The 18960-nt window shown below is 45.1% G+C and overlaps 2 protein-coding genes across 2 annotated transcripts; one reads left to right on the top strand and one right to left on the bottom strand.

Moving 5' to 3' along the window:
• The first annotated feature begins 509 nt into the window (after positions 1-509).
• On the top strand, positions 510-18856 carry tmem65 (transmembrane protein 65). The gene is made up of 7 exons (XM_061092379.1): positions 510-1003; positions 13714-13758; positions 14273-14340; positions 14419-14473; positions 15794-15836; positions 16494-16599; positions 17192-18856. The coding sequence occupies exons 1-7, from the start codon at positions 745-747 to the stop codon at positions 17327-17329; spliced, it is 714 nt and encodes a 237-aa protein (XP_060948362.1). The 5' UTR covers positions 510-744; the 3' UTR covers positions 17330-18856.
• Positions 10982-12652, bottom strand: LOC133025601 (tripartite motif-containing protein 16-like). Its single transcript, XM_061092310.1, has one exon. It carries the CDS (start codon positions 12650-12652, stop codon positions 10982-10984), a length of 1671 nt encoding a protein of 556 aa, XP_060948293.1.
• Positions 18857-18960: the final 104 nt, after the last annotated feature.

Genomic DNA, 18960 nt, shown 5'->3' with positions numbered 1-18960 from the left:
ATAAAAACACTAAATATGCTAATTCCGTCTTTCTACTTTTATTTATTTCTGTAATCCTACAAATAAATGTGGAAATACAGAAATAAATAAATGTAGGAATATAGGAATAGCATTTGTCACACCGACTTTATTTAGCCTAACCTTAACCCTGACCCAAATATCTATTAATTAATTATCTATTTGTGTTTATTTATTGATAGACTTCTAAATGTATTTGTGGACTTATTCATGTCTTAATTTATTTATCTATTAATCTCTGCATTTATTAATTTATGTCTATAAAGATAAAATTATATTATTTATATTTTTAATAATATATTAAATTAACACATCAATGCAAACTGAATTAGGTTTTCTATTTTTAGATATGTTTATTTACTCGTACGTCATTTTATGTCCCGCGAGTGAACCGGTGCTTTTTGTGTGAAATGTTTGACCGGAAGTGGAAGGTTCTATTTTGAAAGCCCGCCGCCGGAAGTGTCGCAGGTTTGATTCCGGCTTGACTCCGCTGTTCCACGACCGTCCACCGAACTTGGAGCTTGAAGTCCGGAGCTGGGACGGAGACTCCGGAGCGGGACACGGAGACAGCACCGGGGACATGTCCGCCGGTTTCACTCCACTTTACCCGAGTTCCACCCGCCGCCCCGCCGCCGCCCGAGCCGCCGAGCCCGGGTCCGAGTGAGGGACCGAGCCGCTGAACCGGAGACAAACAGGTTTCCCGTGTCCCGGTGTGTCCGAACCGCCATGACCCAGCTGGGGGTCCTCCGGGCCGCCGGGGTCCGGCTGCTGAGGCGGGCTGCGACCCCTGCGCTGCCCCGGGGGCTGCTGCTGCTGTCCCCGGGGACATGTCCCCGCCGCATGGGGACACACGGCCGGAGCGAGCCCGGGGAACCGCTCAACTCCCCGAAGCGGGCGAAGGAGTTCATCTACGGGCTCCAGGCCCCGGAGAGGACGTGTCTGCTCCGGGAGCTGCAGAGCTTCGAGTCCATGGCCATCGCGCAAGGTAAGAGCCGGAGGGTCAAAGGTCACGGCCTGGGGGGGGTCAAAGGTCACGGCATGGGTGGGAGGGAGGTCACCTGACAGGAGGTCAAGAGAGAGGAGGTCACATGACGGGTCACCTGACAGGTCACTGATAGAGATGAACATCTGTACAGGTGTGAGTGGATAACGTGACTTGACTCCTCCTCCTTCCGGTGTCACCTGCTCAGGTGACGTCACCTGTTGATGAATGAATGACGTGTTTCCGTCCGACAGGTTTAAAAAGACTCTGAACTCTCAGCTATAAATTAAATTACATGATGAAACACATTAAATCACATTTATTACTGAATAATGTGTTGAACTTTGCTTACAGCGCCACCTAGTGTTTCAATGATATCGTCCCTACGTCGTGATGTGAGACTGACGTCACTTTCCGTTAATTAAACGTCCCCTGAGTCGGAAGTCTCTATGGGATCGCTCCCTCAAATCGGAATTTAAACTCGGAAGAATCTGACCAGTCCCGAATTTGAAATCCAAGATGGCCGCTCTGTATTTCAACAGCAGTGAAGGTTTTTACAGTGTATTATCACTTCTGTCAGTAGACGTGTCGTACACATAGAGCTGTCCAGCTACTGGACGTGTTACGACCGTGTTAGTTTGCGTGAAATACATCGCAATGCGTGGTTATGAGCTGGTTTAGCTAACTGGCTAGCTGGCTAACTTCATGCTGAACCACTGGATCACAGTTTCCCCAAAATACATTTTTTATAATGTAGTTATAAAATTTATAAAATGTCCCAGATAATTCTCAAATATGTTGAACACACACTACGGACTTTATGATATGCGTGTTTACACATTTATTATTTAAACACATAATTATTATTATTATTATAGTTATTACAGTTATTACATCTATGTACGTGTGAATCTGAAACTCAATCTAAACTTTAAGACAAAGTTGTGTGTGTGTGTGTGTGTGTGAGTGTGTGTGTGTGTGTGTGTGTGTGTGTGTGTGTGTGTGTGTGTGTGTGTGTGTGTGTGTGTGTGTGTGTGTGAGTCAGAGGTTATTCCTGCCTCACGTGGATCAAACCCTTTGTGACTCATCTTCAGACTGAAGTTGTGGAAACCTTCCTCTGAATCACTCGAGGAGCTGCAGCTGGATTCCTCTCCGGTGCAGCCGTCTGACGGTTTCAGATCCGAGTGAAGCTCTGTAAGACGATATGAGTGTCGTTCTGACAACCTGCACCCCCCCCCAGACTTGCTCCTCATGTTACGTAATCTGCTGTAAACGTGTTTTTCTTTCTTCACCCTGTTCATTCATCCACAGCCTTTTATTCACAGAGTGAGATTTACTCAGGAATCTGTTTCCAGAGCTTCATCGCCCGTCGTTTCCCTCAAAGTGAAACAACTTTTATTGTTGTAAAGGAATATTTCAGAGACGGGTTGAAAAGTGTGCGTCCACACCCACAGGCGTTGGCAAAAACACGTGTTGAGCGAGACGCTTGTGCAAGAGGTCTTGGGTTGGAATGTGTCTTCCAGAGCGGCTGCACGAGTATACAAGGTTTCTTACAAAGTATGGAAACCTGACCAATTATTAAGTATTATTATATTATATGAGTACACGACTGGGGCTGATGGTTTATGGCTGAATAGAGAAAGTGTTCTCCTCCCCAGTGAGTTCAGCTGCTGGTGGTAATAATCCCACTGAGAGTCCTCAGAGGTCGAAAGGTTAATTTGAAATTCGATTTTTTTTAAACATATTTATTGGTTTATACCGGGGGGGATATATGGGGGGAGCAACATCACCCCAGAGCATGTTGACCAGCTCTTGTTTTTGCACAAGAATCTAAACATACCCAAGCACTAGCTTTGCATCGCCTACATGCAAACAACAATAGCCTACTTTTTGTTTATTTTTTGTTTATTAGATTAGATTAGATTAGATTTCTTTATTTATCCACACAACGGGGAAATTCACTTGTTACAGCAAAAAAGAGAAAAACAGAATTTAAATAACAGTGCCGAAGCAACAATAAAAAAGAAAGATCAAAATATATACACTACTAAACTACACATAATGAGAGTAAAAATATACAGAAAACAAAAACAAAAAACAACCTGCAAAACAGACACTGTGCAAAAGCAGGTACTGGGGAGAAAGTGGAGTGATGTAAGTGTTATTGTAATGAAAACAAAAGTATTATAAGTAATATTGCAACAGTAGTGACCATGATACAGAAAAAATAATTAAAAAGTAAGTGACCATAATATAAATAATACTACAAGATAGTATAAAGGAAAATATAAATATTGCAATGTAACCATTATAAGTGACCATGATATAAATATAGATGTAAAGTGTTGAATATTATTGTGCATAGTAGTGATCTGAGTAAAAAAATAAAAAATAAATAAGAAAAATAAAAATACAAATACAGCTATGGTGAGAGGTTGAGTGGAGATAAATAATAGACAGGGACTACAACATTATCAGGTGGTGCTGGTGTTGTAGAGCCTGACTGCAGCCGGGATGAAGGACCTGCGGAACCTCTCCTTCTTACACCGTGGGTGTAACAGTCTGCTGCTGAAGGAGCTGCTCAGGGACCCCACATTGTCATGTAGGGGGTGAGAGGTGTTGCCCATGATGGACGCCAGCTTGGCTAACATCCTTCTGTCCCCCACTTCCTCAATGGAGTCCAGAGGACAGTCCAGGACAGAGCTCGCTCTTCTTATCAGTCTGTTGAGCCTGCTCCTGTCTCTGTCCGTGCTACCCCCCCTCCAGCAGACCACAGCGTAGAAGATTGCTGAAGCCACCACAGAGTCATAAAAAGTCCTGAGGAGAGCCCTGCACACTCCGAAGGACCTCAGCCTCCTCAGCAGGTGGAGGCGGCTCTGGCCCTTCTTATAGAGGGCATGTGTGTTGTCGGACCAGTCCAGTTTGTTGTTGAGGTGAACACCCAGGAATCTGTAGTTCTCCACCACCTCTATGTCCAATCCCTGGATGTTCACTGGTGTTAAGTTGGATGCTTTTTTCCGGAAGTTCACGATCATCTCCTTCGTCTTGCTGGTGTTCAGCTGAAGCTGGTTGAGCTCACTCCAGCTGACGAAGTCTGTGATGACCGCCCTGTACTCCAGGTCATTCCCCTCAGGAACACATCCAACGATGGCTGTGTCATCTGAGAACTTCTGGATGTGGCAGTGGGTGGTGTTGTGGGTGAAGTCGGAGGTGTAGAGGGTGAAGAGGAAAGGGGAGAGCACCGTACCCTGAGGGGCACCTGTGCTGCAGAGCACCACGTCAGACACACAGTGATGGAGCCTCACATACTGTGGTCTCTTGGTGAGGTAATCCGTTGTCCATGCAGCCAGGTGTTGGTCCACTCCCACGTTCTCCATCTTCACTTTGAGCAGTGAAGGCTGGATGGTGTTGAATGCACTTGAGAAGTCAAAAAACATGACCCTCACAGTGTTCCTGCTGTCCTCCAGGTGTAGCAGGGATCTGTGCAGCAGGTAGGTAACTGAGTCATCCACCCCAATCCCAGGCTGGTAAGCAAACTGCAGGGGGTCCAGCTGTGTGCCCACCAGCAGTCGTAGGTGTCTCAGGATAATCCTCTCCATCGTCTTCATCAGGTGAGAAGTCAGGGCAACTGGCCTGAAGTGGTTAGGCTCCTTGGGGCGCGGCGTCTTCGGCACCGGGACCACACAGGAGGTCTTCCACAGGGCTGGGACTTTCTCCAGGCTCAAGCTTAGGTTGAACAAATGCCTGATCACACCACAGAGCTGGTCAGCACAGTCCTTGAGCAGTCTTGGGCTGATACCATCCGGGCCCGGGGCCTTCCTTGCCTTGATCTTCTTGAGTTGGCTTCTCACCTGATCATCTGTTATAGAGAGGGGGGTGGAGGATGACTGTGGTGGGGGTGTGGGGGTGAGGAGTGGTGAGAGTCTCAAGGGGGGATGATGATCTGGATATGGGGTGGGGGTTGGCTGGTGGGGGTCAGGTGTCGAAGGTGGCAGGCTGAGGAGGGGAGGGGGAGGGGGGGCTGGCCAGGAGAGGTGTGAAGAGGGGGCAGGGGGGGGGGAATCAAATCTATTGAAGAACAGATTCAGTTCATCTGCCCAGTCCTTGTCCCCGCTGGGTTGTTGTCTTCCCACACCTTTTCCGTGGCCTGCGATGGTCTGCAGCCCTCTCCAGACGTCCCTGGCATTGTTCTGCTCCAGCCGCTTCTCCAGTTTCTTCCTGTAGCTGTCCTTCCCCTTCCTGATCATCAGCCGGAGTTCCTTCTGGACTCTGCGCAGCTCCTCTTTGTCCCCCGATCTGAAGACCCTCTTCTTCTCGTTCAGCAGGGCCTTTATCTCGGGGGTCACCCAGGGTTTGTTGTTGGGAAAACACCGTACCAGCTTGGAGGGCACAGTGTTCTCCTCGCAGAAGTTAATATAATCCGTAATGCAGTGGGTCATGCTGTCAATGTCAGTGCCATGGGGGCTGCAGAGTGCCTCCCAGTCTGTAGTCTCGAAGCAGTCTCTGAGCCTGGCACTGGTCTCCTCGGACCACTCCTTAACAGTCCTCTTCACAGGTCGTTGTTTATTCACCACAGGGGTGTAGTCCGTGACGAGGTGAACGAGGTTGTGATCCGAGCGACCAAGCGGGGGGAGGGGGGATGAGGTGTATGCATCCTTGATGTTTGCATACATTAGGTCCAAAGTTTTATTGTCTCTAGTGTGGCAGTTCACGTACTGGGTGAAGGTGGGAAGAGCAGAGGACAGAGGGGCATGGTTGAAGTCACCGGAGATGAGGAGGAGGGCTTGGGGGTGCTGGCTTTGAAGATGCGAGATAACTGTGTGGATCCGATCTGAAGCTACAGCAGCGACCGCCGAGGGGGGGATGTACACAGTCACAACAATAACATGTGAAAACTCCCTCGGGAGATAGTATGGCTGCATGCTGACCGCTAACAGCTCCAAATCTCTGGTGCAGAGCATCTCCTTCACGCTGGTGTGTGCCGGGTGGCACCATCTATCGTTAACCAACACAGCGATCCCACCTCCTTTCTTCTTACCGCACTCCGTTGCATTTCGGTCCGCTCGTACGAGTTGGAAGCCGTCCAGATTTACGTGTGAGTCCGGAGAAAGTTCAGTCAGCCACGTCTCTGTGAAGCACATGAGGCTGATTCCCTGTATTCCCTCTGCAGTCGGGTCAGCGCCGTCAACTCTTCCATCTTGTTTGGGAGAGATCTTACATTCCCCATGACGACAGACGGTAAACATGGTTTAAACCGTCTTTTCCGCTCCCTGCGCTTCACTCCCGCTCTGCATCCTCTTCTCCTCCTCCGTAACTCCTCGGGGATCTCCGGCCGCTCCACGCAGAGAAGGGGTGTGTGGCGCAGGCCCAACAGCTGATCCCGGGTGTAAACAATGGAGCCGTGGTTGAATGGGGAGCCGTGGTCGAGTGAGTTTCCCACAGCCACACCAAAAAGTGCCGAAAACAGCAAGGAGCAAACTACGAATGTTAAAATGTGAACATCCATAGCTGCGCACTTGCTTAAAGTGTCAATGTAGTAAAAAAAACAACAACAAAAATACACTAAAAACACTATTTACACACTAAAAGAGGTACGAAAAGTGAGAGCTGCTGTAACAGCTCATTCTATTTAATACCTTTTATTTATTGTTTAAAAGAAGCCTAAGTGGCTTACATGTCTTAATCTGTCAGTTTGTGTGCAGTTGACAGGGGCTATACAATAATAGGGCACATTTTTATTTATTTTCTCTATTGGCTGCCCGGCAGTCGTTAAGTTAATGTTAATATTTGAAATAAAACTTGTAAAGCTCTAAGTGAATTTGACTGTGTTGTATTTGAAGGTTTGATTCAACATTTTTCCATGGTCCAGTATTTAAAAAAAATAAAAAATAACCAAAAGAAATCCCAGGAAATCGTAATATCGAATCGCAATACATATGGTATCGCCACCTTAGTATCGTGATAGTATCGTATCGGGAGCTCCCTGCCGATTCCCGTCCCTACTCATTAGTGTCACTGAATTACACGATCCCAGTTATTTACAGTCTTCACACGGAGCAGCTCATTGGTTTAATCTACGAGGAGGACGGAGCTGCCCACGAGGACGGGGAAAACATTCCGGATGTTTTGACAGCTCACGTGCACAGCAGGACGCCTCCAGGCGCCGGAGAGCGATGGAAGCTGCACAGCGGTCCGCACTGGAGCTGAGGACAGTGAGGACAGCGTGTCCCAGCTGCTTCACAGGGAGTGAGGACGTCTTCGTCTCATTAGGAAACTGTGACGGGACAAAGTGTCAGTGATTCATGTGGAACAGCGTCACCTCCCTCTCTTTGCAGCGTGTTCATTAGACGCAGTTTGCAGGGACGAGTTTGTCTCTGAAAATCTTCACTAACAAGCGCCCCCCCCCCCCGTTACTTCTACTTCTAATGAGCTGAAAGCCTCAGGGACGCAGTGAGAGTTGGACGAGTTTACTCTTCACCTCCGTGAGTCTGACAGCGAGCTCAGCAGCGCGCTCATTAAAACATTACAACTGCTCTGCATCCGTTTAGCAACGCGCTCGGTTTGTGGACCGGAGGCTCAGAGACGATGTGAGAGTGGAGACGCGTCCCACGTGGAATCCAAACGTGAATCTTGGCTGCGCTCCTGGTGTTGTTATCAGACTTAATGGAACCACAGTCCACGGATGAAGCATCTCAGTCGCTGGACAGCGTCAGACTCACGACAGTTCTGACAGAAATCGTAGTATTGGAACCAGAAATATCTTTTTTACCCACAACTCGACCATCTCCAGTTAATTTAACTCTGTGGTAAATAAAAAAAATCCACTGTGCCGGCCTCACAAATAGGGAAATGTTCAAGTGACTGGGAGGATTTTACTTTTCTCTTCTGTGTGGTAGAGGATCCCTGATGTGACCTTTAAGAGCAGGAAGCCGTCCAGGCGTTGAGCTGTTGGTCGGAGCGCCGCCACAATGTTCGCTTTCTCTGGAGCGTAGAAAGTGATTTGAAATGAGACGAGTTGGAAATGGAAACGTTTAGTCAAAATAATACAAAACAATGAGACCAGCACTACTGTTTCCCTCCGTTTCCTTCTGCTGAGGCCTAATTTAATCCATATCGATATATGTCTGCGATATTAATGATGTGGAATTGTAATGTTTATAGTTATCCAGGTCTTTTTCTGTCTCAGCTGGACACAGGGTCCCACTGAGGCTAATTAACAACGCACTTAAAGGAGAGGGCGGATCCTCTGTTGTAGGACTGAGATAATAAGTGGTTGATTTTCGTTCCTTTTCAACTGAAGCAGTTCTGGAGAAACTCTGGTTCAAGACTATTCATTAATTATTACAAATCCCGGTGGGGTTGAGATTATAAAAATGCCACCGTCTCATTGATCATCATCAACTTAAAACCGGTGATTTATCTTGATTATCTGAATCACCAGACACAAACACCATTATTGGGTTTTGAGATTGAAGATGTCATCTTGCTGTGATTCCTGAACGCAGCTCGATATCGTCTCACATCAGCAGAATGAGTTTGGCTTCATTGTTGTTCTGCGGCGAGTTTCACAGAACACGAATCTGTGAGAATCGTCCGTGTTGGCAGCTTTCACTCAATTTACAATCCAGGTTTCACTTTTTAGATTTGTGTTTAACCGAAGCTTGGCTCTAACTAAAAATTATTTCTGTTCTGATTGAATCTATTTATATTTATTCACATCGGCTGATCATTATTTAGTGCATGAAATATCAGTAATAGAGAAATGATTAACTTTACAGAGCCGAGCTCGTACGTGTCCTTTGACTCAGTGTAAATCATTTGTTGTGAAGACGAGTTGGTAAATTTACAACTTTCATGTATTTTCAATAATTAACAATGCAGAAAACCACTTTGCCTGCTGGGAATGATGTCAGCACATAGTCCATAACTGATTATTATTATCTCAGAGATGTTTAGATGTTTATAAAGCAGAATTATAATTCTCTTAAATCAAGTTCTATATAGATATAGTTTTATCTGCATTTTCTTTTCATTTACATTTATATATAATTGATGGTAATTTTATGTTTAATTAAATGTCTTTGTTATGAGGGTTTGATTAATGTTTGTGTTTGTATGAAGACACTGATTTAAACTTGTCTTCAGAGCTCAACCCTCAGGTTTGTAGAGATGGACTCACTCAGACTTGTCGTATTTCACCGTCGACACTCGTCACACTGAAGAATCTGAAGTTTGTGTGAAAACTAATTAGCAGAACCAGTGTTCTTCAAAACTGTGGCAGCCGAAAGTGACTCTATATGTATGACTCCGTGTGAAGGTTTGGCAGCGAGAGATATTTTTTCTGAAGGAACGAGCGGCTGACGGCTGCTAGTGGAGAGTGTGTGTTGTGAGTGTTTGTGTGTGTCTGTGTTGGGTGTGAGTGTGTGTGTCTCTGTTGAGTGTGTATCTGTGTGTGTGTGTGTGTGTTGCAGGAAGTGGTTCCACTCTGTTCATCAGCAGCCTGACAGCAAACAGATGATGCAGCATCTGTTGATGTCTAATTAGAAACCAACACGGTGTCTGTTAGTCTTAATCCCACGTGGTGTCAGTTCTGTTCTGTGAGAGATGTTCTGCACGGACACGACCACGACTCTTCGCTAATCTGCTGCCACCAACTCCTCCTGCGTTGACATTAATTTGTCTGCGTCAGTCGGATCTATTCCTGGACGAGTCCTCCCAGGAGTCTGGAGTGTTTGTGGTGGTTCTGCAGTGAGAAATCAGATCGGGTGGAAGTGGGTTTTTCCCACAGTCTGGCCGGATATTTTCAGTGGCGCATTTCAAATTTAAATTCCAACACGCGCTTGCAGCAGCTGGATGAGGTCACACACCCAAACCGAGCTGGTGGATGGAAGTGACTCTCTGACCTTTGGATTAAGATGTTATGTAGAAGTGGTGTTAGATAGAAAAAGGTCCATCTGTATACTGCAGCACTCTTTGAGGAGGGGTTTCCTGCCTTGTCTTTAAGTCTTTACTTCTAGCCGGTTGGATAATGCAGAGTGGATTAACAAAGTACTTCCTGTTTCATGGCGAATCAGTAGGTGGCGCTATGACACTGAGGAAATATTGACACGTAGAGCTGTTCAGGCTTGGACTCTAATCAGGAGACAGAAGTTTGGTGGTGATAGGACAATGCACACTGGACTTAGGACAACATCTTGTCCTTCGCCAAAGGAGACAATGTTGTCATTGATGTGCGGCGAAGGATGATCCGTCGCCGCACATCAATGTTTACACGGTTTGAGGAAATGTCGCAATTCTGACCATGATCCCATGAGTTGACTGAGCTGTTTTTCACCCGGGAGCAGTGTATCAAAGTATAAAACATGTCACTTCCTGTACCCAGCAGGTGGCGCTGTGATTTTTAGTCATGTTGTCTGTGCAGATGTCTTCAGGACGGGACTCTTGTCTTACATGTCTAGTTTGGACCCGATTGGACCAAAGATGCCAGAGATACAGAAGTTAATGTTTTGATGGCGTGTAATCAAACTTTGATGCCACACCACGGTCACACCGTGTGATGAAATCAAATATGCTGAGGTAGTTAATATCTCAGTCTTGTTTAGATGACATTCACAGAAGTTGAAGTTGATCTGTTGTTACACACATGTAGTTTGAGGGAGGTTGAACCATGAACATAGAACTTACAGCAATTTCGCCCTGAAAAAGCCCAAAATGTATATCCAAATCCTTCCTCCTAGGGCCTCCCACCGCTCGGTACTCGGGTTCTTTCAAACACATTCATGTCAGTGTATTTATAGATTTCTTACTTTACAAAGTGAGAACTAAATATGTGTGATAAAGGAAGGTCAGTGTTTGATTGACAGCTGATCTCTGTGCGGAGCAGAAACGTCACCACGACAAACTTTGATCAACAAACATGGAGACAAATGAAGTTAAAGATTTACACACAGAATCTAAATCACTGCTTTTAATGACTCGAGTCTATTTGAGTTTACAGAACTCAGCTGTGTCTCCATCATCATAAACATAAACTCCAGCACAGAGAGGCTGAGTGAATGTGGTCTTGACTCTGCGGAGGAGAGTCATGGTGTCAGAGACGCTGTAGAAGGACAGAACACCTGCACTGTGATCCAGGTACACTCCTACTCTGGAGGACACAGGACCTGACACTCGAGTCCTGATCCTGTTGTAAAACAAGCTATAACCGTTTTCACAACAAGATAATGACCAAGATTTATCATTGAATCCAAATAGACATTCACCTGAGTCTCCTGCTCTGTTGATATTCTTGTATGTGACTGCTACACCAACGTCTCTCCCCACCTCCACCTCCCAGTAACAACGTCCAGTCAGACTCTCTCTACTCAGGACCTGCTGCCAATAAGTGAATCTGTCTGGGTGATCAGAATAAAACTGATCTTCTCTCAAACATGTTGCTTTTCTGTTTCCCTCAGATAATAACATCTGTTTGAATGCTGTGTTTGGATCCAGTGTGATTTCCTGTGAATATTTTAAGAAGTCAGCTCTGGTCTCTGGCTCTGGTTGTCGCAGTAAAACATCCACTCGAGACACAATCTGTAAAATCTTTGTCCTTGTTTTATTCAGAATGCGCTGTAGTCGACCTCTGACCTGTGACACAGCTGCTGTCACGTCCTCAAAGTTCCTCAGAGGACGGATCCTGAAGCTGGATGAGTGTGTAGATCCACTGAGTGGTGACAGTGAGGGGTAGTTGTGTAGAAGATGGTTGTGATCCTCTGTGTCTGAGAGCTGCTTCAGTTCATGGACTTTCCTCTTCAGCTCAGTGATCTCCTGCTCCAGTCTCTCCTGAAGCTCTCTGACTCGACTCACTTCAGTTTCCTGCTGGGATCTGATCTGCTGCTTCACATCAGAGCTTCTTTTCTCCAGCAGACGGATCAGCTCAGTGAAGATCTCCTCACTGTCCTCCACTGCTTTATCAGCAGAGCCATTGAGGGCCTCCTCCTCCTGTTGAAGCAGCTTCACGTCTTTCTCTGTGTCCTGGACTCTCTGCTGGATTGTTTGTCTCCTCAGCCCGAGCTCTCTCTGCCTCTCAGTCCTTTCTGCTGCAGCTGACACTGTGTCGTGGTCTTTATGTTCCTCCACCGAGCAGAGATAACAGATACACTGCTGATCAGTGCGGCAGAACATCTTCATCACCTCGTCGTGACGAGAGCAGATGTTCTCCTGGAGCTTCTCCGAGGGCTCCACCAGCTTTTGCTTCTTCAATGGAGCTGACTGAAGATGAGGCTGGAGGTGTTTTTTACAATAAGAGGCCAAACAAACCAAACAGGACTTGAGAGCTTTCCGTTTTCTCCCAGTGCAGACATCACAGGCCACATCTTCAGGTCCAGCAGAGCAGTGATCAGCAGGAGCAGCTTGGAGTCCAGTCTTCTTCAGCTCCTCCAGTGAATCAGCTAACATGGTGCTTGTCTCCAGGACAGGCCTCGGTGTGAAGGTCTGTCTACACTGAGGACAGCTGTAGCTTCCTCTCTCCTCCTCTTTGTCCCAGTGGGTGTTAATACAGCTCTTACAGTAGCTGTGTCCACAGACAGTAGTCACCGGATCCTTCAGTAGATCCAGACAGATCCAACAGCAGAACCTTTCTCTGTCCAGGTGATTTTCTTGTTGCTCCATTTCAGCTGCTGCCAGAGACTGTAGAACAGATTCACTTCCTCTGAACAGAAACAGATCTCTGCTCCTCCCCCTCTCCTTCACTTCCTCTTTTTCCCACGTTTTAACACACTATTGAAAGAGCAACAGTCTGGTCTATCGCTATTTCTACTAGACTAATAGATCTGTTCTCTCTTCAGATCTTATAAATATTTAACCTTTACATCTAAGACATCAGAGGATTCTAACATCACTGACACTGTGACATTAAACCAAACTGACAAGAAAGAATTATTTCATATATATATATATATATATATATATATATATATATGTATATTGTTAAGCAGCCAAGAGCAGTTCATCAAAGTTTAAAACATGTCACTTCCTGTAGCCAGCAGGTGGCGCTGTAATGATGAGTCAATATTGATATGGATCTGATCAGGGCGGGACTGTGAATGTGTGAATGAGGTTTGAGGCTGAAAGAACAATGCACAGAGGAGTTATAATAAATCCCTTTTTTTTGGCGAATCATCAAAATGTCACGCCACGGTTACACCATGTGATGAGAACATATATACAGAGGTAGTTTATATCTCCATCTTGTTGTGATGACACTCATGTCCATATGAAGTTGATCTGATGAAAACCCTGGGACAAGTATGTCAAAGAAAAAATGTAGAAAATGGCCACTAAATCCAAAATGGCGGGCTTCCTGTTGCGTTTTTCCCCTTGCACCTCTGACTTTTTTTTTGTCTAGTCATGATACACCTGGGCTCTGATTTTTGTGAAGATTGGTGAAGGCTAACGGAGGGGCTTTTCCTTAGATGGCGCTGTTGAGTCATTAAGCCACGCCCATGTCAAATTACTCCAGAATACATTTACTTTTTGGGGTTTTGAATTTCCTGCAAACTTTGGTAAGAATTTGAACTCGGGCCCGAATGAGTAAATCCTGAGAGATGAGTTAGAATTGAAGGTTGAAACTACACATCTTTATTTAATTGACCCGTCCTCATTAGTGGAGGACTCGTTGGACACGAGGCTGTGACAATTAACCAGACAACTTCTGATGTGTTTCTCCTCAGAGAGCCTGGCGCCCACGCCGCTGACTTCAGCTCAGATCAGATACGGTGAGAGATTATATCTGATACACACACACACACACACACACACACACACACATCCTCTGTATCTTGTAAGGAAATTATAATCTGAATTTGATCCGTTCCTATTTCTGTGGATTCAACGTTTATCAGCAGATATTTGACTCTGAAAATAAGCTTTCTTTAATGTCGTAGATGAAATCAGTAAACGAGACACAGACTGTGATGAGTTTGAAACTTCTTCATCCAAAGTGTCGAGTGGCAACATCAGAGAAAACCTCAGTTTAACCTTCGACCTCACGATCACACAACATTTAAACTAACAAGTAGATAGAACAATATTTCTCCACAGTGGAAATGTTTTTAACAAAATAAATCTCTCTTTCACGGTTCAAACCCTCAGTGATCTTGTTAAATATGACTCATTTTCTTATTAATTAAAACAGAAAACATCTATGAATCTTCCATCTGCTCATTCAGTTATTATTCACTCCCCATGTGCATGAATCCTCTCTGTTCTCTCACTTCCTGCTCCTCACAGTTCTGTTCCACAACGCCGTCCCCTTCGTTGGATTTGGTTTCCTTGATAACGCCATCATGATCGCAGCAGTAAGTGAAGTTATTTACTCGTCTGAAGTAAGTTGTGATGAATCCAGGTTCGGATTCTGAACTCTCTCCTCTCTCCAGGGAACGCAGATCGAACTCTCCATCGGAGTCACTCTGGGCATCTCCACCATGGCAGGTAGGAACAGAAAGAAAAGTGACCTTCTGTAAAGTGACTCTTTAATCATCGATAAACACCAAGAGATTCTTCAGCAGGGACGCTAACTTTTTGTTGAAGCCCTAAACTTACCAAGGATCCATCTCTGTCCATATTAACACGCCTGAAAACACAGATCATCTTTGTCTCTACATAGAAAACAGAGGCTGAATGAATGATTCTATAGATCGTCTCTTAATCTTTAAAGGACGTGAACGTAATATAAGTCGTGTTGTTGCTTCCATTCCGGACGAAGCTCCCACACGACCCGTGCAGTCTGAAAGCCGTTACCTGGAACACGTTTTTATTTCTCATATAAAGTTGCTGCGCTTGACAGAACCTTCGATGTCTCTTTTAAGAAACGAGTTTCCAGTGGATCTGCTTCATTACAGCCGCCCTGAGCTCATCATGGCTTCTGTTCAGGGGCTTTATTACACAGCGAAAACCTCGAAGGCACCGGAGCCGGCCGTCCCCATCATCTCACCTCCAGATTATTCCGTTTCCATGGTTACTTGGCTCCGACTCCTCCTGCGAAGTGCAAATCAGAGGCTGAAGTCGGGCTCCAGATCAATAGCTTCTTTCTCCGTGCAGGCGCCGCTCTATATTGGTTTCATCAGCATCCAGCCTGCGGAGATGTTTACTGCTGATTCCACTTGTTTTACTTTATGAGACTTTTTATTCAGCGTCACACACACTCACTGTCGGAGTCGCTGCTGCTGCTGACTTGAGGCCAGATTGTTTCTGCGTCTCACCTCCGTCGAGTGTTTTCTTCCTGTGAGCGGAACTCGAGCCCGAGTCGACCATCTGGAGTCTGAGAACTGGGAGCGTCGTCCCTGTGAAGGCAGAACAGACGATGAACAATCCTTTCCTCTCAGCCAGCGAACCCACAGCCCCGATCTCTAATGGCTGCAGAGCTTTGTTGAGGTTCTACATTTAGTGCAATTGTCATGACGCTGATTTCTGCCGACAGTAAAGAGGCGGAAGAGAAACTCGCTGACTCGCAGGTTTTCAGGAGCTGGTCTTTGATGGAAGAAAACTTTCACACCTCTTTTAGCATTTTGCAGCTTTGATCCATTGTTTGCAGTTTTTCTATTTCCAGAGAAGCTCAGTATGTGGGTTACTTTACGTCCTGGAGGATCCTGACTGGTTCTTTAAAAAAAATGCTCATCTTCTCTGCGTTCTCTAAAATACAAGTTGTCTTATTGCTGACGAACGGCTCATATTGTGAAAATGTGACTTTCTTCTGTTTGCCTCATCAGAAAACTTCAGAAATCAGTTAGTTTGTCTCTTGTGTTTCTGCAGCTGCCGCTCTGGGGAACCTGGTCTCAGATCTGGCCGGACTCGGGTAAGAACCGTCTCTGGGTTTATATTGTTGACGGGTTTGTTTGTAGTTTGCACATTTAGGAACCAAGGTCTCTCTGTTTTTATGAATTCATCCACCCAGTCTTTTAACTTCTACCTGTACTAACCCTAACCCTTTAAACTTAAATCGAACTTACATGAATCAAGGCTTTCTTTAATCTTTATATACTTATGAGAACCAGATGACACGTCTCAGCTGTCAATCATCACATCTCCGCCTGTTTTTATATCATCAAATAACAAATTAAACTGATCAGAATCACTTGAACATCAGTGAGATAAGAACGGCTTGAAATGACAGAAAAATCTTTGACCAACATTTATTTGACTTGATTTATTGATTGATTTTTTTCATCCGTGTCCCATCTGCCAACATGGAGGAGAGGTTTATGACCTATACTGCAGCCAGCCACCAGGGGGCGGCCTCACTTCTTTATTTACACTGTTTTAACTTCAGAGGTTTTAAAAGTGACTTCACTGCTGCTTTAGGGTCCAGGATGAGTGTTGTTACATATGCAGCAGTAAAATGCTGACAGGTGTGTCTCTGTGTGTGTCTGTGTGTGTCTCTGTGTGTCTGTGTGTGTCTCTCGGTGTGTGTCTCTGTGTGTGTGTCTCTGTGTGTGTGTGTGTGTGTGTGTAGTCTTGCAGGTTATGTGGAGGCCCTGGCCACCAGGCTGGGGATGCAGGTTCCTGATATGACGCCCAAGCAGGCGGACATGTGGCAGACCAGGGTCAGCTCGCACCTGGTGAGATGTTTAACTTATTCACTTTTGAGGTGTTTTATAAAACAGTAAAGACATGAATACAAAGGAGGGAAAAGAGCGAGCTGGAGAACGACAGACAGAACAGACAGAACAGACAGAACAGACAGAACAGACAGAACAGACAGAACAGACAGAACAGACAGAACAGACAGAACAGACAGAACAGACAGAACAGACAGAACAGACAGAACAGACAGAACAACCAACCTGCACCAGGGGGCTTGTGTTTGTGGTTTTTAAACCTTTTCATATCTCTGTGGAATGTTAAATATTTCCTTAAACAAGCAAAACCAAACCTGTGATTAGAGTTTGCTTTATTCTCTTCATAGAAGCAGCAGCTGGAAATGTTCCATGTTTCTAAATCCGATTGAGCCTCAGATAAATAAAATCAGTATTTTCTGTCTTGTTTCCTCGGCTTCTCGTCTCCAACACATCTGGACGTGTGGTGAGTGTGATGCTGGGGTTTGATTCTCTCCTCCTCCTCCTCCTCCTCCTCCTCCTCCTCCTCCTCCTCCTCCTCCTCCTCCTCCTCCTCCTCCTCCTCCTCCTCCCCCTCCTCCTCCTCCTCCTGCAGGGTAAAGCCATCGGCGTGACCATCGGCTGCATTCTGGGGATGTTCCCGCTCTTCTTCCTGGATGACGAGAAGGAGAAGGAGAAGAAGGAGAAGAGGAAGAAGGAAGCACAACCCTGCGGAGACGCCACGTCCTCCTAACGAGTCTCCACCGCTGAACCTACAAACTGAAAACTGCTGAAGTCGACTCTAAAGAGTATTAACAGTTTGATGTTTCTCCGTCCGGCTGCACTCGCGCTGGAGGCAGCTCGGGAAATCTGATGATATTTAGTTTTCTGTGGCATTTTCTCCATCTCACTAAAATCGATTCTTCTATAAATCCAGTTTTGCCGAGAGAACGGTGACGTGCGTTTGATTCCATCATCGATTCTTCATATTGAGCTCATCAGACCTCACGTTCCAGCTCCTGCTGTGGCTCGGTGGTCCAGCGGGTTGATATGAGGAATCGATGACGTGACGCTGCTGTGAACGTGAGACACACACTCACCGGTTCCACTCGACCTCTTTCCACACACGAGCGTCAGAAACACAAACTAGATACAAACCGACTGTTCAACACTATTTAAAGGTTTCAACGTTTTTACTTATTTTTTATTTGATCATTGTTGGGTTTTTTTACACATTTGAAGACGTCTCTTAAACACTATCTGTTCAATTTGTGTCAGAAACAGTCAAATGTCTCTTATTATTTCAGCTGAATCTCTAAACGGCCACAAATAAATGTCAGAACCAGTCGGAACAGATTTGCTACCTCGAGGAACACGTGGGTCGTGTTGCATGAAGAACTGATGAAGCTCGACGCTCATCAGATGTTTTTTAAATGTTGTGTAAGTGTTGAATAACAAAGGAGACGTTGGAAAGTACTTTCTCTACACTCGTGTTGTGAGATCTCGTCTCTGGTGAGATCTCAACTCGTCTCCAGCGTCCTGCACGTCTCACTCGTCTCCTGTTCAGACTCCTCCCACAAAGTCACAGCTGTGACCATTCATTATATTATATTATATTATATCACATCATCTCCAAATCAAGGCTGTAACTAATGATTGACTTGTTTTCTAATTTGCGGATAAATTAATACATCAGTTGTTGATTCTTGAAAATTTCCCCAGAGCCCAAGTAAATTTCTCGTCTTGTATTTTCCAACCAAACTCAAATATATTCAACGATAATATAGAAGAGCAAATCTTCATATTTTCAAAGTTTTATCGATTTCTCTTGAACGTGATATAAATTGAACAAAGCCAATGGATGATGTCACAAATGTTCATTTAGTTTATTTTCTTCATTGATTCTAAATTGTACAGAAGAAGTTCTGAATTATTTAAGTAGGAAAAATTTGAGATATTCTTTTTTTTTTTTCTGGTTTTAAATCCTATAATTATTGCGATGCTGTTTGTAACCATGGAAACCTGAACTTGTATGTTCCTGCCTCATCTCATGTTTTTATTTCTTTTGCCTTCATGATGATATTTTCGCACAATTTCATCCTCTGGATGCAAAATGAGAAAAATGATTTATAGTAAAAGATCAAAGTGTCAAAGGAATGTTGTGCTGCCCCCTTGTGGACAATGAAGCAGCGGCACTGATACGTGTGTTTGAAGTTTGTTTTACATTATGTGCAATTGACAACATGACAATAAATCTGGGTGGTGTTTACCTCCGGCTCTGCAGGTGGCGCTGTGTGTTTTCATTCATAGGGAGCCAACGTCCTCTGTGAGGTCAGAGGTTAAAGTCTCATCTTCTCTCTCACTTCAACTAGTTCAGTTTCATTG

Source organism: Limanda limanda, chromosome 19 (genome assembly GCF_963576545.1).
Source record: "Limanda limanda chromosome 19, fLimLim1.1, whole genome shotgun sequence".
In the NCBI taxonomy this organism is placed as follows: domain Eukaryota; kingdom Metazoa; phylum Chordata; class Actinopteri; order Pleuronectiformes; family Pleuronectidae; genus Limanda; species Limanda limanda.
Note: the sequence above shows the minus strand (reverse complement) of the source record. Positions and strands in the feature narration are given on the sequence as shown.

Coding starts and splice junctions, on each gene's coding strand:
- tmem65 (XM_061092379.1), top strand. CDS start 745: ATGACCCAGCTGGGGGTCCTCCGGGCCGCCGGGGTCCGGCTGCTGAGG. Junction 14,474..15,793: donor GGGCATCTCCACCATGGCAG/GTAGGAACAGAA, acceptor GTGTTTCTGCAG/CTGCCGCTCTGGGGAACCTG. Junction 15,837..16,493: donor TCAGATCTGGCCGGACTCGG/GTAAGAACCGTC, acceptor GTGTGTGTGTAG/TCTTGCAGGTTATGTGGAGG.
- LOC133025601 (XM_061092310.1), bottom strand. CDS start 12,652: ATGGAGCAACAAGAAAATCACCTGGACAGAGAAAGGTTCTGCTGTTGG.